Source organism: Ammodytes marinus, assembly GCF_949987685.1.
Source record: "Ammodytes marinus genome assembly, chromosome: 12".
NCBI classification, from domain to species: domain Eukaryota; kingdom Metazoa; phylum Chordata; class Actinopteri; order Uranoscopiformes; family Ammodytidae; genus Ammodytes; species Ammodytes marinus.
The window spans coordinates 15,519,871-15,547,841 of NC_137216.1; the positions used below are offsets into that span (position 1 = coordinate 15,519,871).

A 27,971-nucleotide genomic window follows, 5' to 3' on the forward strand; every position below is an offset into this window, starting at 1 on the left:
CTGCTCCGCCTCAGCTGCTGCCGGGTCAATCTCCTCAATAGATGATCTTTGGCGACGTGAGCGCCGGGCTTTACAGGTGTACAGAGTGTCCGGAAGTGACGCAGCACGCTCACAAGACTCCAGCAGTCGATTGGACAGTAAATAGATGGGCCGAGAGAGAGAGAGCGAGCGAGTGAGAGAGGGACAGAGCGGACGGACATCTGGGATTCAACCAAGCCAACTGGTAATACTCTTTAAAATTGTGTTTGACTACTTTTTATCAATAGGCGCAGCGTCGTCTACATTAAAAAACATAACATTTGTGTAGTTTTTGACGAGAAACGCGTTTATTTGCTTGCTGGAGAAATGTTCTAAACCCTAAAGCCCCGGGGCAGCTGTCAGTGGAACTGCGGTGTACACGACGACGAAGTAGGATGTTACAACTCTATAGCCTGAATGAGTCCTCGGTCACAAAAACAACACCAGACCTACAGCACCACAAAGTTCATTCACTAAAGCAGGCTATTACTTAAGTATTACAGGGTTTGCCATTCTCTGTTGCTTTCATTATGTAACTAAGTGGACTATCTGTGTAGGAATAATTCTCGTTCCTTGTCTGTTGAAAGCAGTATAGCAGGAGGAGGAGGAAATTATAGGCTGATGTGTGCTGTAGCAGGAGAGGAGGATAAATTATAGTGGCTGGCGAAGAAATGTTTGTTTTGTCAAAGATGTTATTCAGAGAGCTTACACCTACTTTTGCGTGGTATTTCTGACTAGGCTACGTGGCTAAAACAAAAGAGAAAAAGGAAGGACATCCTCGCTGGGTAAGGTTAGCTCTGATTTATATTGTTTGGTCTCTTTTAATTGAGGATAGTATGAAGTGTGAATGTAGCCTACCTTCATGAAAGTTATAATGGTTTTTTTTAGCTTCTGAATCAGAATCAGTGTATTGCCACGTTTGCTCACATAAAGGCCACAATGAATGTGCGTGGTCTGATTGTGATAATAAGTTACATACAATTAAAGAGAGCGACATGTTTATTAATATGAATAGACCATTTACAATAAAAAGGATAAATATAGGCCTATGCAATTATCTATTTTAAAATATTAGTTATGGTTGTTTTTGAGGCTGTAGTTTGTTGGAGATGTTTCTGATATTTTGTCCACCGTGTTAATATCCATGAGGGTAGACAACACACCTCTCTGTATAATGAAATGCGATACAAGTCAACAGCATAGCACACCAGAAACTCAAACCAGCAAACTCATTGTTTTGCCAATCACAACCAAGTCTTAAGTCCTTAACCTCAGTCCTTAAAGGTGGACTCATAATCTGGAGAATGCTTGTTGTCAAAATCCCTTTTTGTACATATCAATGAATATATCCTCATTATCCGCTACCTGTAGGCCTATGTACTGTGTGCGCTGAAAAAAAAAATCTAGTGTTAATACACAGCCTAGGCTCAGTAAACTGGTGTGTAAACAAAGGGTACGTCAACAAAGGTGTCCCACTTTCAAACTACTATTTATAGTGTTGTAAGATAATGATTGCCCACTTTCATGTACACTTTATAACATTCAAAAGCCAAATGATCAGATATGTTGTTTGTGAAAGCAGTTACATTTATGTAACATTTCTGAGCCAAAGGCAAATGCTTTTGGATTTTGTGAGGTTGTCGGTTCACATTAAAACCTTTACTGCAGGTCTGTATGAGGCTGCTTTAGCCTAGCTGATTTCAGGTTCAGAGAAGTGGCTGTCTGTTCAGTGTCAGTGTCCTCTGTCACATGTGGGACTGGTACACCCATCACCCTGCATGATCTCTGCAGCAGCCATCTGACACCACTCATACACCATTCTGTATATCCATCTTCCACGACAACTTCAAGTCACAACAGTTTTATGGTTCGGCTGCTTCTTTTTTTCATTTCTTATCTCACAGGCTTTGACAAGTCAGTCAGGACATCGTTTTGAGTGTGAGTGGCTGGTGCGCTGTGCTGTCAGCAGCATTGTCTTCCACCCTCATTGTGTCAAATGGGACTTTTCCAGGAAAGTGTCACTACTGGGCTCTCGTGTAACCACTGGCCGTCTGTGTTGCAGTTACTTACAGGTCACACACATGGCGCCAATCAGCCAAATGTAGTCCCCTGCTAACCGTGCGTTGAAGGCTACACCTCTCAAGTGTTCTTAACTGTGGCACAAAGACACCCAGCACCAGGTTAACAGCAAATGTGAGCAACGGCACGTGTGGGTCAGGCCAGTTATGCCATTTGGATTATTATTTTATTTTTTTTAGATATTTTTTGGGCATTTTTATGCTTTATTGATAGTGTAGAGACAGAGTTGAAATGGGGCAGAGAGGGGAGTGACATGCAGAGAACGACCGCGGGCTGGAATCGAACCCGGGTCCGCTGCTGGCCGAGGCCCATGGAGGGGACGCCTTACCAACTGAGCTAAAGGCGCCTCCGTGTACTTTTTCTTTACCAAAAACTCTTTTGTACTGTATATAAGTGTCACATACATGATAGGGAATAGTATTGAAAAAAACACTAATAACGTTTACTAACATTTTTGATTAGATTTTTTCATTGGATTGGTTTACAATAAGAAAGCTATAGAATACTACTCTCGTCTTGTCCCTTTTAAGTGGGTCACCTAAGTGATGCTGTTGCATGGCAACACAGAGTTTGTCCAGGTGTCAAAGAGTGCCTGCACATGGAGCTGCCACGTCGAGCCGAGCGTCAGCAGAGACCAAGGACAGAAGGGAGCTCATGCTGGCGTAAATACAGGAATCTGTATTTATGTAATTGACATGTGTAGCAACAGCAGCAGTGTGCAGCTGGTCTGATCTCTCTAATCCCAGCTGGGCCTTGTTTGTTCTCGGTCACATTTGTATAGCGGTGGCTCCGATCAGTGTCCTGTCCCATCAGGCTTAATGAATAAGCGCAATGTTGTGTTTCGTAATATCAAACAACATTTAGCATGTAAATCTGTTATGTCATTATTACCCTGTTTTGATGGTAAGTAATATGCAAACAAGTGCTGTTGTCTGATTTGAAAGGTAATGTTTGAGAGAGGGATTTGCCCACATGTTTGAGTGCCCTTAACACCCACATGTGCTTGGTTAGAGTCCTTTTTCGATCTGTGTACGTAGACTGCTTGATTGAAATCTTTATCACTCTTATGGTATTACAGTATAAAGGCAAGAACAATTACACAGAATGACTGAAACCGCCTGTGTAGGTGTGCAGTGCACACTGTGCATGCCTTTACCACACTATTATTGTATTTCTTTAGTTGTGTAAACTCAAATATTTAATGCATTTGTAATTTGTAAATAAATACCTTCATAATGTGGATTGAGTGTCAAATGATGCAATCAGTGTTTGTTCAACCTTTTCCATTCATCATATTCACATCACAAAAAAATTAACTGATTCATTGAAAAAATGACAAACACAGCGAATTAAACCGAAACAAATGGATTAAATAAGTAAATAAATAGCTATGTGTCTAAATATGTGTCTCTGTGTTTTGTCACATAGGTTAATGTCCTCCTGAATGTTCACTGCCATGCAGTGCAGCAGTTGAAAGGCAGTTGAGTAGAAAAAGCCAAACGTCTATATCCTCTTACTCACTCGTCCTCCCTCCTGCTCTCCTCCCTCAGGCCCCCTCCTCTCTTCCTTTTCTTCCTTCTGACTGACATTTCTGTGACACTGTCTGAGCTCCACAGGCCCTGCTGCCTCCGCCCCCATCTCTAAACTCACTGCTATCCCCCTCGCAGGGCAAGTTTACCTAGAGCCTGCCTGGCACTCCTCACATCTGTATCAGAGTCTGACCACTAAACGCCAATAACGTCAAACTCGGCCTGATTTAAGAAAGCAAGCGTCCTCCTCCATCTTCCGGGCTCCTCTGTTCTGTCGGCGCTCCCAGAGACGGAGAGCTCTCGTCTGCCAAAGGGTTTATAGGACGTTGGGCTGGCCAGCCTGTTTTTAGGATTGGGATTCTGTTGAGAAGTGGGTTAGGCTCAGCATATCTTTTTATTTTTGGGCAGGGGGGTATTAGAGTGGTGACTGTGAGGGGCTAGAATTAACTCGGCAGTGTCGAACCTCGGCTTTGGAGTTTTGCCTGGGTCTGCTGGCCACAGATTCTTTATGGATCCACCATCATGTTTCGATTTTTATTTTATTTTTAAAGGTTTAAATAGTAGTTATGTAAAATCTGATCAACGTGGATTATTATTTTCTGTATCTACAATGTTTTGGTTTTGCGTTTGTGTGCTTGTGTCAATGCACTGTTTTCACACAACTGCACATGGCTTTAAATGTACTTCTCTCTTGTGATGTGTCTGCTAGCCGAGCTTCTATAATTACCACTGCCTGCAGCGCCTCATGGGGAGCATATTAACACACACGAGTGGAGGAGAAAGAACCAGAGCACATGCACAAGTTGTACAGGCACTGTGTGTGTGTGTGTGTGTGTGTGTGTGTGTGTGTGTGTGTGTGTGTGTGTGTGTGTGTGTGTGTGTGTGTGTGTGTGTGTGTGTGTGTGTGTGTGTGTGTGTGTGTGTGTGTGTGTGTGTGTGTGTGTGTGTGTGTGTGTGTGTGTGTGTGTGTGTGTGTGTGTGTGGTTGCTTGTACATATTTGCAGTATCCTACCATTAACGTGTGCATCTGGTGAATATAATACAGTATACGAAGGGATGCACCGTTATTGATAGATCATCATCGTATAATGCAGTCTAATGGATGCATACGTAATCCAATGTCTGGAATGCAATGAAATGCTTTCAATCTGTAATAAAAACCAGTAATCAGTTCTCAGGAGAATCAGTTATTAATATTAATAATAATATAATAATGGTATTATGAATTGAAAAAACAATTTCTAGGTTAATAGATACTGGAAATGAAAAATCAAAAAAATGTTTGAGCTTGTCATTTCTAGGATGATCATAGTGTGTGTGCAGTGGATACTTTATGTACAGTAGAGTGTCCTCAGCCTTACAGTTTACAGTGCCTCTGTACCTCAGGTATTGGCCTAACCTCTAACCTGGGTGAGCAGCAGCATCAGCACCAGGTTGTGGAAGGAGGAGGAGGTGTGGAGTACTGTACGTCTACACGACATCCCAGCGTGTGTTCATTTCCTCCCACCTCTCTAATTCTCTTTAGTAAAATAATTAGGAGTGAAAAGGCTACCGGAGCTTCATAACATTTTGTGTTATCTAAGGCTGACTGCTGTGTTTCTGCATTACAGCTCTCAGCACGCAATCCCCATAAATCAGGCTCGGGATTACCAGGTAGTAGGAGGGAGGATGGCTCAGCTAGGCGCACACTGTCTTTCTGCTCCTCATCTGTCCACTCTGAACTCATGATAACGAGGGAAGCAGGATGGATGGATGGATGGATAGTTGGATGGATTGCGGTGACGCGGGCGCAATCCTCCGGGAGGGTTGAACAGTCATTGTTATGTAATTTCCTCTCCGAGCGGATTGGTCAGGCTGTGGGGATGTTGGTGGGCTCAGCTCAGTAATCTCACAAGCATTATCTGTCCCTCAGAATCATTGGTGTTTGTGTGCAGGAAGCACTCATCCATGCTCGTCTTTGTAAACCGGACCAAGCAGCCAGGCCGGCCTGTTTCTATATCATCCATTTTAGGCAAACAGGTTTCAAGTCAGAGTACTCGGGTCCAGTTTATTCTCATTAGTTTTGCTACTTCCCGGACGCAATCTGACTTCCTCCCTCTACTTATTGTATCCAACAGCTGACCAGATAGGCTGCGTTGTTAAACAGAATAAAAACACATACAGTATAAGAACTTTTTCGGCTCATTAATTAATTTTAATACTTGAAACCTAAAAAGAAACTCTATCTTAAATCTATAGTGTGTTAGTTCTGTTTCCCTCATAAGTAATTCTGAGTAATGACAACAACAATGTCGGTGCATCTATGAAGTAAACCTTGTGTATGTGTATGGATTTTATTCCTTCTACTGTGCAGTATAGGGTTTTTTCTTTACATTTTTGGGCGCTTCTTGGGATTTTCCGGAGATCCTGCTCCAGTACAACACCCATTTGTAAACGCTGCCATACTAATACAGAGAGAGTTTTTGGAGCTGATATAGGCTCAATAAACTTTGTGTCATCTTGTTTGCCAATGGCTTGAATGTAACCAAATTAATTTACATGAAAAAGTTACGGCCCAAAAGTGGAGATACATACTAAATTTGACATAAAAACATATTGTTGAAATTAAAGAATAAAAAACTTTACCTAAACATACTGTATGATATATTTTTTCCCAAAAATAATCTAATCCTCTAATCGTTTAAATGTCCGAAAGGGAATGATTCTTATTTGCGCAGAGTCATTTTTACCTTTGATACTTTGCTCTATATTAAAATCTGGATCACTGCTTTCCTGCTTCTATCATTTCATTTGCACATGTTTTATTTTGGTTGTCATAGGTGTGTGTGTGTGTGTGTTTGTGTGTCTGTGTGTCTATGTCTGTGTGTGGGGCAGCATGTCTTTATACCTGGCTGCTGCATGTGAAGGCGGATTGTTAATGTAAACCACTGTAAGCTGCAATGGTGCTTTTTCTCTTATTAATGCGACGGACACAGGATCTGTCAGTACTGCTGTTCCACTGCTGGTGAAATAGTAATGAGTGTGTATAACGGAGCTCAGCCAGTGTGGTTTACAGCTCTGTTGCACTTGGAGGTGAAGCCAGGGCCCATTGAGCACTGACAGGCTGTACATCATGCTTGTGTGATGGTAACAGCTGGAATGAAGCTTGAGACTCTTTTTATTTTACCTCTTCGATTCTTCGAAATGTTTAAAGAAGTAGAATACTATATTTAAAGCTATAGTGTGTAACTTCTGTTGTCCCCATAAATAATTCTGAGTAAATACAACAACACTGTCGGCGCAATCTACAGTACATGAGGGAAGCCTTCTGTGATCGTGCATGGATTTTATTCCTTCTGCTCTGCTTCCAGATTTTGTCTTACCAGTAGAATCAATAACTGAAATATTTTTTGGGCACTTCTTGGGATTTTTCTGAGTTCCTGTGCCAGTGAAGGGGGGGTGACACGAGTTTGTAAACGCTGTCATACTGAGAAATACAGAAGGTTTTGTGGAGCTGAAAAGCTTAATCAACTTTGTGTAAACTCGTCGTAATGGCTTGAATGTAACCAACATTTATTCATATGAAAAAGTTACCCACTATCGCTTTAAGTACATTTCTGAAGCAATTGTAGGCTACTTTACTATCACTTGTGAAGCAATTTCTTTTGTACTTTTAACAAACACTGGAAATGCCTCTTTAAATTTCGAGTATGTCGCCAATTTTGATTCCAAAAATTACTTTAGTGCAACTGAACATTCTACAATTAACAGCTTTGAGGAAGATTAAACGCATTATGATTCTGTGATGACAATGCTAACCATGTGTTAGCAGTGTCCTTCACTTTGGGAACTTAGATGGATGTTTGTTTAATTTGAGACATTTAACTTAATTTGGCTCCTCTTTATGTGATATTTGTGCACAGAAAAGCATTATTTGCCATAATTGTGATACTTCCTCTGGTTTGACTTTTTTCAAAGCTTGTGTGGTGTTGTGGTTTTGCAGAAGTTCATAGCATCAATTGGTGTTGCCTAATTTGAATTTGTTGTTGTGGCTTTAACTGTCTTTTGACTTCTTTTTTAGGAATGCTTAGTTTGGACATATTTCAGGGTCGTTTTCTTAATACAATGTGTCCCTGCGTGTTTCCACATGAGCACACAGGCTCGTGATCTGCTGACCTTTGGAATTTCTGCTATAGAGCAGAGCTAGATGTTCTCGCTAAGCAAACAGGACTGGGTGTTTGTATCCATGCTGCTATGGATATCTAAAGTGTTTCTCTCTCTCTCTCTCTCTCTCTCTCTCTCTCTTTCTCTCTCTCTCTCTGCCAATATTTAACTACAGCTGTATAAGTTTGGGAATTCCCGCTCTGTGTTTTTTAGTAAGTGCACAACATTGTTTACAGGAGTGTGTCTTCAGTGACAGTGGCAAAAATGACAATTCCGGTTCACACCCACTCTCTTGTTCTCTTCGCAGCCAGAAGTAAAGCTTAGCATTGTGTTATCAATTTGGACTTTGCGTCACAAATGGTGTCACATTAGCAGATTCTGCAATCCGCTAACACTCTCAACATTACCCTAATGTCAGTCCCATCCTCAGCCATCTGCGTTGTGACTCAGTGCCATTTATAGGCCCCCTCAACCTCGCCCCGGGATGCTTGCCCTCCTCCTTCCCCCCTGGCAGTGTCCCCTGCTGGGGTGTGGCCTGGGGATGGAGATTTGGACAGTCCTGCTCCAGCCTCCCAACCCCCTAACATCCATGCATCATTACATTTCCTACTAGCCACCATCTCCCCACTCCCCCCCAACATTATCCTCTTCCCCAGAGGTTTTGGCCTGTAAAGGTTGGGGTGGAGCATCTGTTCCCTTCAACCATAGCCCCTCTCTCTTAATTGGTCTCTTTTGATATACCCCCTCTGGTCGCAGCCAGTCTCAATCTCAGCTCATATTCACATATACATAACCTATAGACAGGCAGGCACTGCACTACCTCCCTCCATCCTCAGTTGCACCCCCTTTTTCTCTGGTGACTCAACCGCTTAGTCATTACCAAATTTCACCCTTTTAAAGTGTCGCAGATGGGGACCTCTTTATTGGGTGCTGCTGACTCAGACTGAGCATCGTCTTCACTCATGCTAGTCCTCTGTCCGTAGTACAGCGTTTGACCGGTCGCTCGCCCATCACCTTGACCTTATATCTCCACTCTGTGTGTCCGTGTGCAGGTGAGAAGCCAGACGAGGCCCAACGAACCCGAACCCAGATCGCACTCAGCCAAAACCTGTGAGATGCTCAGAAACCACCTGGCAGGTCAGTACATGCACACACACAAGTTGAACAGCTGAATAAAGTGGTTTTACTCCAGCACATTCACGGGGGAGTGTGAGAGATGTGAGAGACATTAAATGACATTTTGGGTAAAGACAGTTCTTCTGACATTCTGGCTCTGACCTTTTAATTTAATTTTTTTCTTCAGATTTTAATTGGGTAAAAATTATTGACTACAAAACAAGGTGTCTCTTAGTGTGTTGTGAAACATGTTGAATAGAAGAAGGGACGCTTTTGTATTCAGAGCGAAAGCATAAGCGACTAGTCGATATAGTCAATATATTCCGATCTACAATTGATTCCTTTATTTGAAAGACATTTTTCAAGTATAAATAAAATAAATTCTCTGGATCCAAGTTCTCAGTTGTGAGGATTTGCTCCTTTCTTCCGTCATATATCATAGGAAACTGAATATCTTGGGTTTTAGACGTTTGGTTGGAGAAACAAAGAGATAACTGTCCCAATCATTTTTTATGTTATTTTCTGACATTATATACACATTACATTTTTCTTTGTTGACAGAAACGGATCGCAGGATCCAGTGTGTGCAGTCACTCGTATGTTGGATTGTTTATACACTTGGCATGGAGACAACCGATTACTGATTCTGTACAAAGGGATTTTCTCTTATGTGCAGAAGCGCTCTGTCCTACTTACAGAGACGCCACCGCAGCCTAACCTGCTGTTCCCAGCTGGTGCTGCTTTGAAATACTCCCCCCCCCCTCCTACCCTACCACCCCCATCCTCTCCTCTTCATCTCTCTCTATTTGCTCCTCCTATGTGAGTCTGTTCAGGAGACTCCACCCTCTCCCTCCTTGCTCTCTGCGTCAGACGGCTCCATTCATGAAAAAGTGTGACGTGAGCAGCTTTTTCAGCGACCCCGGTGACGCTGCCGGGGCCACCCACTCACGGCCCAGGTGCAGCGGGAGTCAGAGGAATGTCTGTCATCCTCCAGCCTCTCTCTCTCTCTCTCTCCTTCTGCTTTTCTGGCTGTTTCCCTCCATCCAGACCATCGGTTTCGGCCTCTCTCCCCCAGCTTTTTCGTGTAGATATTTTTTTCTCTCTCCACAACCCCCCCCCCCCCTTGCCTCAGAGCTGAGAGAGAGGACCATGAATCTGAGCTCTGTCTGCTGTGAGTAATCTGCTGATGCTGTGCCTTTTGTAGACGATCTGAATGAAGCTGTGTAAAGTGGAGGCACCTCTTGTCTTCTTCTTGTATATTTATCTATGGTGTTTACTTTCAGTGTATGTGTGTGTTTGTTTGTGTGTGTATGTGTGTGTGTGTGTGTGTGTGTGCGCATGCTGTTTTTTAACCTGAATCAGCCGTCAGTGTTTGTTCAGGAGCAGTGCTGCAGGAGTGTGTCGACGAGCACTCGTGCGTTGATGCGTGCAGGAGCTATTTTAAGCTCAGCGGTGATGCTGCTGCTGTTTTTTTTGATGCAGTGCTTCTCTGTTGCCCTCTGAAGGACAGGTTTAGATGTAGGTAACTGTATAGACCAACACAACCCGCCCTCCGACTCCTGACGTATAGCAGCCAAATGACATTCTGAGGCACCGTAAAGCTGTTGGTCAGAGATGACAGACCTTTTTCTGGGACATCTATTGTGTAGCCATCAAGGTCCTTTCAGCGTGTGCATGTGGATATACATACACAAACCACTTTCTCTTTTCTTTTATGTTTGATTTCTTTCTTGGTTAGTGGTGCCATTCTCTTTGTCCATGTCCCCCAGCCAACTTTGCATTGTTTCCACTTTTCTCCCAGACTTTTGGCATCTTCATTCATCTCTTATTCACTCTGCAAGGTGTGTGTGTGTGTGTGTGTGTCCTACGTCCTCTGCTACTAAGCGTGTTTACTGGATGAGTAGCTGGCATTTGGGCTTTAGAGGAGAGTAGAGGAAGGAAGACGGCTCCATCCATCTATCTTTTCTCCACAGAGCATTTTATATATTGGCTGCATATTCATATCCATAAGGAGTTTGCCACTTGGATTTCTTTTTCTAGAGTGTCTGAATCCTTGGGGTCCTGAATTTGATATTGCATGTTGCAAGCAGGGATAGCATGAAGCCGGAAGCTTCAGTAATAGAAGCACTTATGTGTATTGATTTCTTGGCTTTTTTGCTGTGGCAGAGTCCGCATGTAGTGCAACGCCCATTTTATCTTGTTAAACTCACTCAGAAATATCTCTTTAACTTTGTGTATTTTAATATTACAGCCGTAAAAAATGGTGTCAGCAGCAGCCAGTCTCCTTCAATATGCGTTTGTGTGTTGTGTCACTTTTTGTGTGTCTGTCTTTCTCCTTGGCCCTTGTTGTTGGCGGACCAGGCAGGCCGTCCCTATTAAAAGAGCACAAGGGGGATTGTTGTGGCAGCAGCTGCTCTGGTGTGCAGTGCTGTAGAGTGTATGTGTGTGTGAGAGAGTGTACGTGTGTGTGTGTGTGCGTGCGTGTGTGTGTGTGTGTGTGTGCGTGCTTCTGTCTCCTGGCCGTGCAGGGCAGACAGGCCCAGTTCACATGGAGCCGGCTCCTCTTGTGTCCTTTGTTGTCGCTCTGGGAGACTTTCCCAATGGAGCGTGGTCGGTACAGTATCACGCCGCAAGCAGCAGAAGCAGAAAAGCAGTTTGTTTTTCTCCTTTCTGTCTCACATTCATTTTTCTCTGCTCTACCTCTTTTCTTTTTGCAGCTGCAAAATTGTCCTCCCCTTTCTTCCTCATTTGTAACCCTCTCCATATTCTTGGTTTTCTTCCTGCAAGCCATTCTTTTTCCTGCACTGTCTCCTTGGCCCCATCATCCTCTTCTGTCTGTTTGCATTCGTCATCTATCCAGATGAATCTGGTTAGCTGTAAAGCTTTATCGTTTAGAGCATCGCTGGGAACAAAGACCAATGTTTGGTTTTTCAGAGCAGAGTATATGCGTGCTAGTTGCAGCTTTCAGGAGGATGTGTGTCCCGTAGCAGTGTTGGCTGAAGCCTCACTGAGAGGCTGGGAGAAGGAAGCTGGAGGGATAGTGTGTGACGTGTCGATGGCGCACACTCTTTTCTTCAGTTATTTATTTTCTCCAATTCTGGCTGGTACCGGCTGAGGCTATTTGAGGCACAAGTTATGTGTATGTGTTTGGAGTGCTAATGATTCATATCGTATGTGAGTTAGTGGCGTCCTCTAGATGCAAGTGACTGTTTGAACTTGCTGGCAAACTGGGAAACCTCTATAATGGATTGGATTTATATAGCGCTTTTCAAGGCACTTAAAGCGCTTTACAGGGATCCAGGTTCCATTTGTTCACACACAGTCATACCGGTGTTGGTAAACTACGAGGGTAGCCACAGCTGCCCTGGGGCAGACTGACGGAAGCGAGGCTGCCATTCCGCGCCATCGGTTCCTCCGACCACCACCTCAAACACACAGCAATCATACACATTCACACAAGGCACGGTGAAGGTGGGTGAAGTGTCTTGCCCAAGGACACAACAACCATGACACAGTTGGCCGGGCGGGGATCGAACCACCAACCCTTGGATCGTTGGCCAACCCGCTTAACCACCTGAGCCACAGTCACTCACTAGAGAAGTATTGGCAAGGACTTTAGGTTACGATATACATCACGATACATGGGTCACGATTTATCGCGATTCATTGCGTAACGATGCATATTGTGATATATTGAGATATTTTGCTTCGTATTCGGGAATGGCCGCTCTAATTTTGTCCTCTGTGTTGGCCATACTCCTTCCAGCTTTCACTCTGACACTGCTACATCTACAGGAGCGGAGGTTGTTGTTCACAACCCCTTTGGAACGTAATTTCTTTCCTTCAAAATATGGACTTTTCGGACCTGGCAAAAGGATATGAGTATCACGCAAATAAATATTGCCTTGTGGATTTTTTTATCACAGCCCTAGAAACCACACATTATTTAATCATATTTGGAACTTCAGGAGAGGACGCTGAAGTATAGCTTTGTTACTTTTTTCACACGCTCTTTCATCCTCCTACCAGTCAACTCAATGTAGCAGTTTTCCTTAAATCCACTTGACCTGAGAAATCCAGCATTCACAACAAACCAGGCATACTACCGATGATCCTTCCTGGCACTTTCCCTGTGGCTTTAGGGGGAGCAGCTTTGACTACATTCCTTTCTGCGCAGTCAAAGCGCTGCTGCCACCGCCAGGTATTTAAGACAGCCCAGGTGGCTCACCAGAGGGAATCAGACAAAGGGAGAAAGAGAGATGTCAGCCATGTGACAGCAGATGACTGAACACACTGCCAGATTCAGTTTATTCTCCCTTCCGCCTCTGTGCCCACACCAGCAGGCTGTCCAATCCCCTCTGGCAGGACTCACAGCCATGATAGCGAGGGAAAGCTGATTGAGACCTCCTCGGCCCACATCCTGACTCTGCCAGCATAGTCATATCTCCGAGGTCTCTTTATTAGATGTTCATATTTCTAAATGTTATAATTCTGTCCGCATTAGTTACGAGAGAGGCTGGCCATGGAAGTCCATAGTCTGCAATTGACTAGAGAAACATGCACAGATACCAGAGTTCAGCTGCGCTACTTTGACCCTTGAATAACAAACAGTCACATGTGTAGTTCAGTCCCGGGACACTTCTGAGCTACTGATGATAAGAGACTCTTGTATTTGTTCAGGCTCTTTTCCTTTTTTTCTGTGACTTCAGATGTGAAGTGGGGACGAGCACGGCTCTCACCGTCTATTTATTTTCTGTGTGTGCACCATTTGTTTCAAGAGTCTGGAATAGCAGGAATGTATCCCTCCCTCCAGCAATGAGTTCTCTAGGACGATCCTGATGGAGCAGACCTGCTTGAACAGGACAGTAGCTATGAAACGGTTTGACCCCTGTCTATATGTAACATCTCTGTAAATCGACTGGACATGTGTTGTTAACTGTGTGCGATTTGTACCCTTCTTCCTTTGCTATAATGTACTTTTGTTGTTCAAAAAAAGGCAATGCAATCTCACATTCAGGCACATGGGATATAAGAGCAACCTCCAGGCTTTGTGGCCTCTCTAGACCTGAGTGCTGGATTAGAGTGAGTGTGACTGGTAGCGGAAGGTCAGGATGGATGCTGTGTTGACATGGTAACGTGTGAATGATGAGGTGGGATAAGGGCTAAATTGGTTCTTTGTTGGTGGCGCAGCTGTCACCTAAAGGGGGGTTCCCCCTATGGGGCCCAGCAGGGCTTCCCTTAATGAGGAGCAGAGGGATGGAGCCACAGATGACACTGCTGCTGCTGCTGTGTGGGTGTATGCATGTATGCATGAATGCAAAGTACACTCCGGATATGTTAAAGGTCCGTCTGCTGCTATATTAAATGCTGAAGGTCCAGCTGCTTTCTGTGAGCATACAGAATGCTGAAACACAATCTGAACAGCCCTATTGGTATTTGCTGAGTGGGCACAGAAAAAGTCCCTTCCCCAGTGGATTGCTAGGATTATTGGATATCGTCAGACACGCCCCGGGCCTGTGTGTGTGTGTGTGTGTGTGTGTGTGTGTGTGTGTGTGTGTGTGTGTGTGCGTGCCGTCCACATGTGTTCTCTGAACCTGAACCCACTGCACCTCCAGCTGCTGTGTACACACACACACACACACACACACACACACACACACACACACACACACACACACACACACAAAGGATGGTACAGTAACCAAGGTCTTTCTCTGCCATTACTTGCTTCACATCTAGCCTATCAGTGTGTACATACTGTAGAGATATGTTGTACCATGATGTGTTGTGCCAAGAACAAAGAAACAAATGCAGAAGGAAGCATGTGGAGGATATATGAAGGGGGAGGTCTGAATAAGGTCTGTGTTTGTACAAGCTTGTTTCTAGAGCCCTGCAGAGGGATTAAAGGATCAGCCCCTGATCATTTCTCTCTCTCTCTCTCTCTCCTAGCTCTCTCTCCCGCTGTCTTTCTTCATTTGATCCATTCTCCTGAGCATTTACATTGTTTCCTTAAAGCAATACTCTATCCAAACGTTTAACTCTCATTTTAGTTTTAACATCAGAGGGACGATCAGTGTGTCCTCTTGCCCAGTCGCTATCGGAAAGTCATGTAAATAAATGACTGTTCATGAAACCCTGGGCCCTTCTCGATGAGGCCCAGACATTCTTCATGGGATTCTATGCCCGTGGAGATCTTCCATTACAGATTAAGAGCGAGCAAGATGTCCGTTTCCTATTTCTAGTGTCAGATCAATCAGATTTTCTGTCAGACTGTGCTCCTCCGTGGTCATTACTTAAGCAAGCTAATGGTGCGGCTTCAGTCCAGTTTGTAGGGGTTACTGTGTTACTGGCTTGTGTCTTAACTTGCGTGCTCCTGTCCGGCCGACCACATCCGCCCACTGCAGCCAACGTCAGAAGCCCAGCTCTTGAGAATCGCCCGTGGGGTGGAATTACAGTACGGAGCCTCTACTCGAAAACAGCTCAATTGTCTCTGCTGTGGAAGGAATGGATTTATTGGATACCTGAGAGAGCGTTCTCTCCTTCCCCCTGCACTCTCAGCAACCTGCTTCGATACAGGCCTGCATTATAGATGAGTTTCTGGCAGCCTCTACACTCTCACAGCGCTCAGGTTACCCCCCCTCCCCCCTGTAGATACACATAGATACTGTACATGCATTAGAACAAACATGTAAGCAGCAACTGCCTGGACCAACGGACTGGGACTGGCACATCATGTCATGAGCATCTATCGACTTTGAATCACGTTAGGAACTTTTAATGCACGTCCTTCACCATCTTTACTGTTCTTTGTTCTGTTGTCAAGCATCCAGTAGGAGAAATGCCATATACTGTAACACACATTAACGTTTGGGGCTCTGTGTCATAGCTTTGCGCCATTTCATCAGCAAATGTATCTGTGTTTTGAAAGATCCTAGCTTTCCTTTGCTGGCTTGTAGTTTGGTCTGGTTTTGCGGGACTAGCTGTACGTTGACCTATGCCAGCAGGAATATGTTGTGCATTTATGACAGTGTTCCCCAACATAAACATAAAGTGTGTTTGGGTTGGACTTTGTGGCTGCCTTCAGGAAACTTCCACGTAACACAGAGCTAGCTCACTGCCCTGTCTCCTCCCTACTGGACTTTGATCTGCTGTTCCTGACTGTACACACTGTACGGCCTCTCACTATCTCCCTCACCCTCTATCTTCTACTGCCCCCCTCAAAACAGATTGGATTTCTAAGGCCATGTCCTTGTGGGCATAAAGGGGTGGGGTTGGATCAAAAGTGTAATTTACACAGCGATTGATTTACTGCTTGTGGTGCTTTTTGCCAAGATTGGTAAGCGAGCACATTCAGACTGGATGAATGTCCATCTGTTTCTTGTGTTACAGTCGCAACAAATGAGTAGGATTTGATTTGAAATTCTGACTTTGGCAACTCCCCATGGTAGTTTTGAAGTGGCATGTTAAAATGGGCATGTTGCTAGCTACGGTGGGCCTATTTGTTTACCTACCGTTTTACAGAGCCTTGGTTGGGTTATAACACCAGATTTTCTTTCAGTGCAAGCACAATACGGACAGTTAACAGATTGTGAAGGGATATTAACTGATTTTGACAACATTTGATTTTAAAAAACAAGTATTCTCCAGAATCGCTGAATCCACCTTCAAATAGCAGCAAGTTTGGTAGAAACAGTTTGCACAGTTGAGCAGTTTTCTACATTACATCTACAACTGTATGATATATTATAAATAATAGTGTTTTTGGTTAAAATGTAAAGCACAGGATTTTTTATACAAATAGAGTAACAATGACTAGCTAAAGAAGTTGTATCCAAGCAAACATTCAAATGATATGTGAGGCAGCACTTAAAGGATTAGGCTGGAGATATTCTTATAACTATTATTATTTTTGCCTTTTTGGCTAGGTTGGTAGGTAGACAGTGTTGACAACTAGGTTTGGGTAATATATACTTTAAGGTCATATCAAATAAAAAGGTATTACAGATGTTGCTATCCTCTTAACATCTGTGTTTACGATTTTCTATCGCTAAACACTCCCACTGCTTAACCTCCATAAACAGTTTCTCGATTATTTTTTGGAGAAATGAATCTGTATGACAATCCTGTTATAAAATATTGGTTTGTAAACATAGAACATTGTGTCCCTTCCATGTTCCACGTGTTACAATAATAGGCAGATTGAGATATAGATGTTCTCTTGGTGATTAAGAGAAGAAGAAAACTAGTGTGTTTGTTGTGTCAATGGCTACAGGCATGTGGTGGCTATGTGTGTGACAGATGTTTTACTCTCAGCAGTCCTAATTCACAGCAAGACTTTAAATCCCTGCTATACTGTTACTTGTGTGTGGGTGCATGTATGTGCATGTGGGAGTGTGTTTGCGTGTGTGTGTGATTGATTTAGTCCAACTGAAAACATTTCCCGGAAGGACACTATTTCTCTTTCATTCAGCAAATCTGTCTCTTATGCAGCGATTTAAAGCTGATTATGTCCACCAGCCTTCATGTTAGCTCTCTCAATTCCAATTCTATAATAGGAACTGAGAGGATTTCATGTCTCTTTGTAGTAGTAATAGAGCCACCTTGTTTATGTTGTGTCTACAATCCTCCTGTTTTTAGAATAGAATCTGAACTTTTTCCCCCACAGTACTTCATCATTGATCTGACCTGCCTGTCTTTATTTTTCTGTGTCCATCTCCCCGTTGTGCAGGTGATTTCCAGCATCCAGACAAGCCAGTGTGTTAGGAACGCGCCACACTCCTCGTCACTGGGAAGCAGCGTGCATGCACGACACCATGGGCAGCTCCCCCGAGGTGCTCTCCTGGACCACTTGCCCCAGTCTGCTGGTGGGCAAACTGAAGGAGGAGCTCAAGAACACAGTGGTCGGCGACGGTGTGAAGAAGGCCAACTCGCCCAGCTCCCAGCCTCAGCCGCCTCCGGGCCCTCCGTCCAACCTACCTCCTCAGATCATCACAGACCTGGCTCCGCCCACACACCTGCCGGTTCCCGTGCCGACGACGCTGCTGCAGACGCCCGGCCAGGACGATGACTCGCTGCTCGGGGGCACGACTCCCCAAAACGTGGCGTTGAGCGTTGACTCCATGCGGAGCGAAGGGGGCCATTTTGACAACAGTGTGCTCCAGCTGCAGGAGCATGAGGAAGCCGTGTCGCCGGCCTCCTGTGACCAGTGTGGCAGTGGGATGGAGGAGCAGACCGGAGAAGGAGACTGTCCCATGGAGCACGATGGAGACGAGAGGCAGAGTCACCCCCATCACCATCACCATCACCCCGATGACATTAAGCTGCACTTCCACAGAGTGGGGCCCGGGTCAGGAGGCTTCTTAGAGGGGCTGTTTGGCTGTCTTCGGCCTGTCTGGAACATCATAGGGAAGACTTACTCCACAGAATACAAGCTACAACAGCAGGGTTAGTTCGGGGCTTTCTGCATTGAATCATATTGGTAACCTGTAACGCTGTGCCTGTCCCTTTAAGGCCTCTAAAAAAACAAAGTTCAGATTACACTCCTGTTTCACCTAATGTAGTATAAAGAGTAATTAAATATAGCCACGCTTAGCTTCACCGTATTGATGCTGTAGGGGAAGCTGTGCAGTTGTCAGATTGAATTGAGGTCATGGTGAAGGTAGGCTCACCTTGCTGCAGGCCTGTCTGTGCAGGATACGAGTCAAGGTGAGACAGAACTGGGCAGGGGTTGTGGTTGGTCAGATAATGTCCAATGAAGGGGCTGGAGATAAGCTGGTTTCAACCCACCTAACGAGGTGGACGCATATGACTCACTGTTTAAATATAATTTACAGCAGTTGTGTACACGTTAGGTTGACTTTTGCCTATAATTGCCTAAAAGAAAATAATAATAATAATAATCTAGTGTTAACAATGTTGCGTGTGTGTGTGTTTGTTGTCTGCATCTCTCAGAGCCTGCATTCTGATGGTTATAGGAGACTAAAATGACATGACATTTATTTTGTTAGTTGTTTTTCATCAAGGTAGAATTTCACTTTTGAAGGAATAGTTCAACCTTTTTAATTTCACTAGTTTGGAGACTTCCGGAAGTAACTGCGCATAACCATTTACCCCATAACCCCCTATGAAAATGGCAAATTGACTTTTTTACACACATATAATGACTTTAGAATTTTTTAGCAGCATATGTGCTGGTTGGTGGATTTTGTTACCTTTGGACATTGTCAGGCTAGCTGTTTCCTCCTATTTCAACTCTTTTGTGCTAAGCTAAGCTAATAGGCTGTGACTGTAATTTTGACCAAATATAATTGACTTGTTTCCAGACATGTGGGAGGTTCCATTTGAGGAGATTTCAGAGTTGCAGTGGCTGGGCAGCGGTGCGCAGGGAGCTGTCTTCTTGGGCAAGTTACGCAATGAGGAAGTAGCCATCAAGAAGGTGCGCGAGCAGAAGGAGACGGACATTAAACACCTGCGAAAACTCAAGCATCCAAATATCATCAGCTTCAAGTAAGTCTACAACCACTTGACCTTGCATGTTACCCGATGATGTCTGTTTTGTTTTTCTCAGACGGTTGAACGCTGATATTGTCATTGTTTTTGTCCAACTTAGGGGTGTCTGCACCCAGGCACCTTGTTACTGTATCATCATGGAGTACTGCGCCCAGGGCCAGCTGTATGAGGTGTTGAGGGGAGGGAGGAAAGTGAGCCCCAGGCTGCTGGTGGACTGGGCCACAGGCATTGCCAGCGGAATGAACTACCTCCACCTGCACAAGATCATCCACAGAGACCTCAAGTCCCCTAAGTAAATTATCTCTTTTCCTGGAATTGTAAGATTTGTATATAATCTATAGACTGGCTTCTACTAAGATTTTATGATTAATCTTTATTTAACCTCCGAAAACCGTGGGATCCTAATTTAGTTACAATAGAAATACAGTTAAATGAAAATTCTTCAGTATGTAAAGCGGTAAAATTATTGTTTTCTTCTTGATCTACAGTAGAGTAAAAGGAGTTATCTTGTTATGCAGCAGCTCATTTATTAAGCTCAGGAAAACAGCTCAGCAGCCTTGTTCAAGATGTATTACCCTACAGCAGTAACAACAATTCAGCCTTTTAGCTCTGAATACTCTGACATTAACTCAAATGCCACTCTCAGAATTCATAAAAAGCGAGTAGCCTTAATATAAGAGTAAGACACAGCGTCCTGTCGTAGCCTGCTCATCCTGTATCCTGCTCACTGTAGCCCTGTTCCTCTAATCAATATCATAATGCTGCAGCGTTGCCAAACACTGTATTAGTCAGCAGAAAAAAAGCAGGCTGAATGAGCTGGAAAGGTCAGTCTCATTCTGCTAATGGGGTGATTCAGATGCAGAAATGTGCTTCTGTAAAAGTCTCATAGGCATGAAAATTGAAAATGCTGCGAAAAGAAACTCAACCTCTTTTAAAGCCAGTGGAATGTCACAGGAAAAAACTTTGCGTCGGTCCATTGTTTATGTCATGTCTGACGACACCTCTCGGCTAAGCTTTGACATAAAATTGGTTATTGTATTTTATATATATAATATTCAAACAAGTCTGTGTGTTTGTGTGTTTTTAGTGTTTTGGTCACCAGCAGTGACAATGTGAAAATCTCTGACTTTGGGACATCCAAAGAACTCAGCGACAAAAGTACAAAGATGTCCTTTGCGGGTACGGTGGCCTGGATGGCCCCAGAAGTGATTAGAAATGAGCCTGTGTCTGAAAAAGTAGACATCTGGTGAGTACTAAAATGAAAACAATTTAAAATGTGCTATATTGCTATTAATATTAAATAATATTTAAGTACATTTAAAATCAGGTTATGTGCCGCATGCTTGAATTTGAGACCGATGTTTGCTTAATTGGAAAGATGTTGCGGTTGTAAGACCTGACTCTGTTTACTTGTGTCTTTCAGGTCTTTTGGAGTTGTGTTGTGGGAGCTTCTGACTGGAGAGATTCCTTACAAAGACGTGGACTCTTCAGCCATCATTTGGGGAGTTGGCAGCAACAGTCTCCACCTGCCCGTACCCTCCACTTGCCCAGATGGCTTCAAAATCCTCATGAAACAAACATGGTAAGTGTGGATCATACATTATGTTTAATGGCATCTTTATCCACCACAACTATTGCTGTTTAAAAGGTTAAAGACAAATGGCAACAATGCAACACACTGGATTTCCCAAATGTCCACAATTTTCTTTCCCCCCTGATTCCAGGCAAGGCAAGCCCAGGAATAGGCCTTCGTTTCGTCAGATCCTCCTACACCTCGACATTGCCTCGGCTGATATCTTAGGAGCTCCTCAGGAGACCTACTTCAAGTCTCAGGTCGGTACTATAACCACAACACACAATAACCTCACTTCACTTTGCACAGGATGCATTTACGACGAGTGAAGTGCTCAAGACCCTAGACAGCATTTATTGTTCTAGAAGACGTTGTCCTCTTAGTCCACAGTGCTGAGGTTTAACCATCTGTTGGCGATTTTTCTGTGTCTGCGTTGTGGATTGTCAGCATTTTAACTGATCCGTTCATTTTACAGTCAGAATGGAGGGAGGAGGTGAAGAAACATTTTGAGAAGATCAAAAGCGAAGGCACCTGCATCCATAGGCTGGACGAAGAGCTGATCCGACGCAGGCGGGATGAACTCAGGTGTGTAAGAAATGAGAGAGAGAGAGAGAGAGAGAAAATGTTGCCTGTTTCTGGCATATATTCCTTTTGTCCGTCAGTAGCAAATGCTGTAGCACCTCCATTTGTCTTACAATGTATAGTCCCTCCTGATTTCTAAATTAATTCTGTGATTCCACAGCAATTTAATAATTGTTTTGTTGGGATTTATTACTTAGTTGTGAAATTCAAGCAGAGGACGTTGAAAGTAAACGTTTGTCTGTTTTTCTCTCAGGCATGCTCTGGACATCCGGGAGCACTATGAGAGGAAACTAGAGAGAGCCAACAACCTCTACATGGAGCTCAGCGCCATCATGCTGCAGCTGGAGGTCCGCGAGAAGGAACTAATGAAGTATGTTAATACACTGTTTACACAATAGTCATAAAAAAATCACAACTCTCTAGAACTGAATATGAAAGAGATGGTCCCCGTCATATAACTGATTGTGCCGTTCCTGCAGGAGAGAGCAGGCAGTGGAGAAGAAATATCCTGGTACCTACAAGCGCCACCTGGTCCGACCAATCGTCAGGTCCAACGCTGTAGAAAAGCTCATCAAGAAGAAGGGAAGCCTTTCCCACAAACCTGGGATGCCCCCTGTTAGAAGGTGGGAAGTTTAGGACAAAAGAAAAGATTCCCTGTTTCAACTGCTACTTGTTTCATAGCGTTTAGGATTGTGTTGATGGTATTTGCAGGCATGTATCCATTATATAAGGGACCATTTTCAGTAAAGTGAGATAAATTACTTAAATCCAGAGGACTCATTAGGAGACGTTGGCCATACAGTGTTTAGTAGTGTTGGTTTAAGTTGATTGAGAGAAACATCATGTTAATGCTGAATGCATTTCTTACAGGCCGGACTTGCTTCGTTCTGATGGCATCCCCAGTGTCGACGCGCTCCCCTCCCCCTCACCGCTAGCAGCCAGCCCCAAGGTCTCCACGCCTCCCGGCAAAGCCCGCTACCGCAGCAAGCCTCGTCACCGCCGCGCCAACAGCAAAGGAAGCCACGGCGAGTTCCCCGGGCTGCTGAAGCCTCTGACCGGGGTGTCAGAAGAAACACAGTCTCTTCAGGAGCCGCAGTTCCTCCATCACCATCACCACCTCCCGATAAACGAAGGGCCCTTGCTGCCCTTGAAGGGACGCGTGGAGGCCGTCGCCAACTGTGCCAACAACCTGCGCTACTTCGGGCCCGCCGCCCCTCTCCGCAGCCCCCAGACCGACCACATGCAACGCCGCATCTCCGGCTCCAGCCCTGACCTCATATCCACCGCTGTGGATGCAGACACGCGACAGAGGACTTCAGCCACAGCCTCCAATCCTGTCCCAGGGGCCGGTGCTTTGTGTCCCTCCTGCCAGGCTCACCCCTTCCCTGGGTGCCTTCACTGTCAGGAGACCCCTCCGACATCCAGTCACCCGGAGTTGCCCCAATACTCCCTGCTCAACACCCAGGAAAGCTGCCTATCTTCTGAAGCAGCTCCTCATGTAGATTCAGCCTCCAATGGAAAGGCCGCAAAGAAGGCTGAGCTGCCGGGACAAGAGGCATCATCCCAACGCCCTCCCACCCTGCCCAGTGCACTGCCCCGTGTTCTCAGACCTCTCAGGAAGGTGAGCAGCACAGGCTCGTAATGTTACTCCAGTCAGTCTAGTACTATGTGTTTTGTTTGTGTTAAGGTGTTGATCAACAAGTGCTCCTCTTACAGGGCGGTGATGAGTCATCTGAAGAGGAAGAGGGGGAGGTTGACAGTGAAGTGGAGTTTCCAAGGAGACCGAGGTAAATTTAAGTTTGCCACCGTGATCTTCAATGTGTTGTTACACTGTTACATCATGAAACAAAAGATAATGACTGACCACATCATAACCAAAGTAATCATCATAGTTTGTAATATTGTTTGTAATAAGTTTGCAAAGCCTCATTTTCACTGAGCAGGTACAGTTCAGTTTGTCATGGTACGGCACTCATTTATTCGCCTTTCCACTGTCTAAAGCTGGCACCAAAAGAAGCGTTAATATTGTCATTTCCATGGGAGATATAAACTGCCATCTAATCTCCTTGGCAAGAGTGAAGAAAATTTTATTTATTGGCGGGCTACACTGCCTCCCGCCTCTATGATGCCATGATACCTAGTAGCTGCCGTGCCAACTATACCATACGAAACCGAACGGTACTGCTCAGTGGAAACGATATTGACATGTCTCAAATACAGTGAAGCAGGTATGAACAAGTCTTAAAGGAGAACTACCGGACGACAGCAGCATCAACATTTTTAATTTTTTTTGTTATTCTTCCTCTACATCCTCACACAGGCCTCATCGCTGCATGAGCAGCTTCCAGTCCTACTCCACCTTCAGCTCAGAGAACCTGTCTGTGTCTGACGGAGAGGAGGGCAACACCAGCGACCACTCCCACAGCGGGCCCCTGGAGAGGCTCAGTGCCAGTCAGGAGGAGCACCTGGACGAGCTGCTGTCTCACACACCGGACATCCCCATCGACATCTCCACACAGTCAGACGGGCTCTCCGACAAGGAGTGCGCCGTACGCAGGGTGAAGACCCAGATCTCACTGGGGAAACTGTGCTCCGACGAACACAGCTACGAGGTCAGTGGTGATGCTGCTGGGGTCCCGTCATGTTAGCTTTGTATATTTTTTTTGCCAATGTAGGAATTTTTTAAGTGTTGATCGGTCTGTCCAAACTGAAATATCTTCTTGACAACAATTGGACTGGTTTGTACATTTGGTACGTGCATACATTGCTACCAGAGGATGAATCCTACTGACTTTGGTGAAATCCTGACATTTTATCGGGCACCACAATGAAGGTCCACATTTGTGGCTTTTAGTGAAATGTCCACGCAAATATTGGATGTATTTCCATGACATTTATTGTCTCAAATTATGATTTTTTTTTATCTTTGGTGATTCCTTGACTTTATATATTGTGCCGCCATAAGGTAAAATATTGAATTTGTCCCATACCTTTTTGGCTTAAGACCAAATACCTACAAAATGCATGACTTTTCTATCACCCTCAGCTTTACTTTATGTTTTGCAGAGATGCAAGCATTGCTTTGTTTTGTTATGTTAATACAGATATATACAAATAAAGTAACCGTGAAGATCATAAATACAGAAAATAATTTTTTCTATAACTAAAAAGACAAACACGATCAGTATTTGTTTGTGGTCAGGTCGGGAAAAAACTAACAAATTACATTATCAAACAATAAAGTCCATATTGTGTCCTTTATAGTTGATTTCTATGCTGATATTTCTCGATCTTTTCTCCCAGAATCCGCTCCAGTTTGGGGATTCAGACTGTGATACATCAGAGGCAGAGTGCTCCGATGCCACCATTAGAAACAACAAAGCTCCCTCCACGTGGTGAAACCCGCCCCAGGGCTCGGCTCTGTTGTTGCCTGGAGGGCAGCCGTCGTGTCCCACTCTGCCCTGCAGAGAATACAGCAATAAGAGGACCACATTATAAACAAAGCTCCCCATTGCAAAAGCCCCGCGCAATCTCTCCCAGAAACCCTTCCATCCTTATCCTTCCTTTTCATATAAACCAAACCTCCCTCGACTCTAGCACAGCATCCAGGCAACCCATGGCAGGGATTCCCTTTTGAATGATAATGTACAGTAGATAGTGTAATATTCATAATTTATTTTAGTCTGAGTTTTGAAGGAAAATTCAGGACCCGTCTGTGTGTGTTCTCTGGTCTTAACAGAGAAACAGACTGTTTGAAACTGAGCCTGGGCTAACTATGAGCTGGGGAGAGACTGAGGTTGGACGAAGATGCAGATGATGATGAGAAGGAGGATGTTTTGAAGTGTGGCGTTACATCACTGTGATTGTTGCTCTAAGTGTGTCATTCACCTTTATGTTGAGTTCACAGTGAAGTGCCCCTGTACCCAGCCTCCCCCACTTTCACCCTGTCCCTAGAAATGCAGAAGAGGGAGCTCATAAAAACAGTGCGAACACCAGCATGAACAACCTGCTTCGCAACCAGACTCCCCCTCCTCTCTAGAACCACCAACCACATATGTCCAGTCATCAGGATCCCCGCTGAACTGTCTTAGCATGCCTGCGCAGCTTGGAAAAGAAATGCAAAAGCTGCCAGAAGACCGCATGAAGTGGACAAGCTAGCAGAGAAACAGAACGAAGACTCAAAATAAAACACAGATAAAAAGAGACTCTTCCTCTGCGAGCAAGCTCATCCTATTCCAAGACACGCCACGACATTGTCATCACCAATCAGATGTCATGACCATAGTGGTTGAAGGACTTATCAGCGTGGGTATCGGTGTGGGTGTATGTGTGTCGTTGGAGGACTGTGTGAAACTGGACCGGACCATTAACTGTATGTAGGAATCCTCTTTGAGTGGCACATAACATGAACCGTGTAAGAATTTGGAGAAAAAAACTAAAAGAAAGAAACAAAGTCTTACAGATAGCCTTGATGTTCAACCCTTTATTGCTGTCATGGACAACAATTGTATGTAGAGATGTAGAGCGTGTTAGTTGTAATCCAGGTGCAGTATCCATTTTCATGAAATCTCGAGGTGTGGCATCTCCCACGCACCGTTTTCTAGCAGGGTCATTTATACTGTCTGATACACAATGTCCCAAAAAATATATTTTCGTTGTTATTCTGCGCTGTAGGGAGTAAAACGGCAATAACGTAAGTACGTTTGGCACTCAGGTGAGAAAGAAGTTGCTTGCTCGGGAGCTGGCTAGACACAATACAGTGACTGGTGGCTAGAGAGCAGCAAGTTTCAAACAAGTGTATTCTAGATGCTATATTTTTTTTAATTGTCCCATCTTTGATGGAAACTTGCCTTTCCACAGATTGATGCTCAGGTTTTTCTGTTGCAGATTGAGAGCAGGAGCAATATATCAACAGCCACTAGATGGCAACAGTAACTGATTAACTTCTCTGTGTGATGTAAATGTTCCCTCTCTATTCCTTATTTGCTATGCAGGGGAATTAATCTGATGTTTCCCACCAGAATCCAAATCCTAGAATCCCATTTATATCACTATTTTGTCTTGTTGTCCTTTGAAAAGGGATACTGCATCTGCGAGAGCTTTATTTTTAGAGCTTTATTTTTTAATCCCTGTTAAGTGTGTTTGTCATCCGCCTCGGTGACTTGGTGGCCAAACAGGGTTGAATTCAAACGTTAATGATGTCAAGATGTCAGCTCAAGTGTTATGCAGACGGCTCAGTTTCTTAAATTAGGAATACAAGCCAGAGACAAGGCCACAGAGCAATTAAGATGCTCTTCTTGGTTTTTTCAACAACCTCATCCTCTCAGTGTTAGTTAGTCGTGTATATAAACACCTGTATATGTAACGTAACCTGCTGTGTTTGCCCTCCCTCTCTTTAACGTATCGCACAGTTCTGACATAGCCTCCAGCTTCTGTCGCTCACCAACCAGCCAACTGGTTGAACATTGAGCAGGAAATTCTTAAGTGTGTATAACATCAGTATTGAACGCTGCAGGAGGGTGTGAGTCATTGGAATAGAGTAGCACAAGGTGTATCTAGAACTGTACTGATGGATAAATTAACTTTTGCCTGAAAGCTTTGGGGAAGGCCTGGTACTGAAAGCGTCTGCTGCCTTTGCTCGAGCCTCCTTCAACCCTCTTCACTCTGTTTACGTAGATGTGAAATAACCTGGTGTATGTTAACGACTGGGTATTCAGATCAAGCTGTTAATAACGTTGTCTTTCTGGCGTATATCCTGTGAAGTATGATTGTTGTAAAGTTTTAATTTAAATTATTATTATTTTTCTTTTGTAGCTGGCCTACATGATTGTTGCATTTATTTATTGTGAATGACTGGTAAGGTGTTCTTTTTAATTTCAGGCAGCTTTAGAAAATGTCATGACCTATGATTTCTCCTTAAAAAAAGTATAATTTAAAGTAAGCACAATGAATTGGTTTGGGGAGAGGACAGTATTTGTATGGTAGAACAAAAGCATCGGCATGTGACTGGCATCTCTCACGTTACGTATCTTTGTGACCCTGCAGGGGACCATTCATCATGTAGATCATCAGAAGTATTGCGTTAGCATCACTTCACATTGGTTATATGCTATATCAAGACTTCCTATGTTTTCTTTTTGTCATTGACATAGGCTTTAAGGATTCTCTTCTACTAAAACCAAAATCCAGTATGTGGACTGTCATAGCAGGGTAAATAAGACGTTAGGCCCTGGGGCATGCGTGATGCCAATTTCTGTACTACTGCAGAAATCCCTTCTTGTAATTTTTAATCAAAAATACCAGTTACTTACATCTGAATTTCTGTGAAATTGTCTCTTAACTGTGGACGTCATGTTTCAAACATCCACTTCTTTGTAACTCTCATTTCCAACTATCTTTCCTGTTGAATGGCATTACGATCA

General features: G+C 44.1%; 1 protein-coding gene across 1 annotated transcript; it reads left to right on the forward strand.

Moving 5' to 3' along the window:
• The first annotated feature begins 154 nt into the window (after positions 1 to 154).
• Positions 155 to 27,971, forward strand: map3k13 (mitogen-activated protein kinase kinase kinase 13). The gene is made up of 15 exons (XM_080037797.1): positions 155 to 223; positions 8,822 to 8,906; positions 17,614 to 18,329; positions 19,208 to 19,391; positions 19,495 to 19,686; positions 20,482 to 20,640; positions 20,818 to 20,976; positions 21,119 to 21,227; positions 21,443 to 21,552; positions 21,803 to 21,919; positions 22,029 to 22,172; positions 22,420 to 23,170; positions 23,266 to 23,336; positions 23,870 to 24,161; positions 24,853 to 27,971. Exons 3-15 carry the CDS (start codon positions 17,687 to 17,689, stop codon positions 24,946 to 24,948), a joined length of 3,027 nt encoding a protein of 1,008 aa, XP_079893923.1. The 5' UTR covers positions 155 to 223; positions 8,822 to 8,906; positions 17,614 to 17,686; the 3' UTR covers positions 24,949 to 27,971.

Coding starts and splice junctions, on each gene's coding strand:
- map3k13 (XM_080037797.1), top strand. CDS start 17,687: ATGCACGACACCATGGGCAGCTCCCCCGAGGTGCTCTCCTGGACCACT. Junction 21,920..22,028: donor CGCGAGAAGGAACTAATGAA/GTATGTTAATAC, acceptor CCGTTCCTGCAG/GAGAGAGCAGGCAGTGGAGA. Junction 23,171..23,265: donor TTCTCAGACCTCTCAGGAAG/GTGAGCAGCACA, acceptor CTCCTCTTACAG/GGCGGTGATGAGTCATCTGA.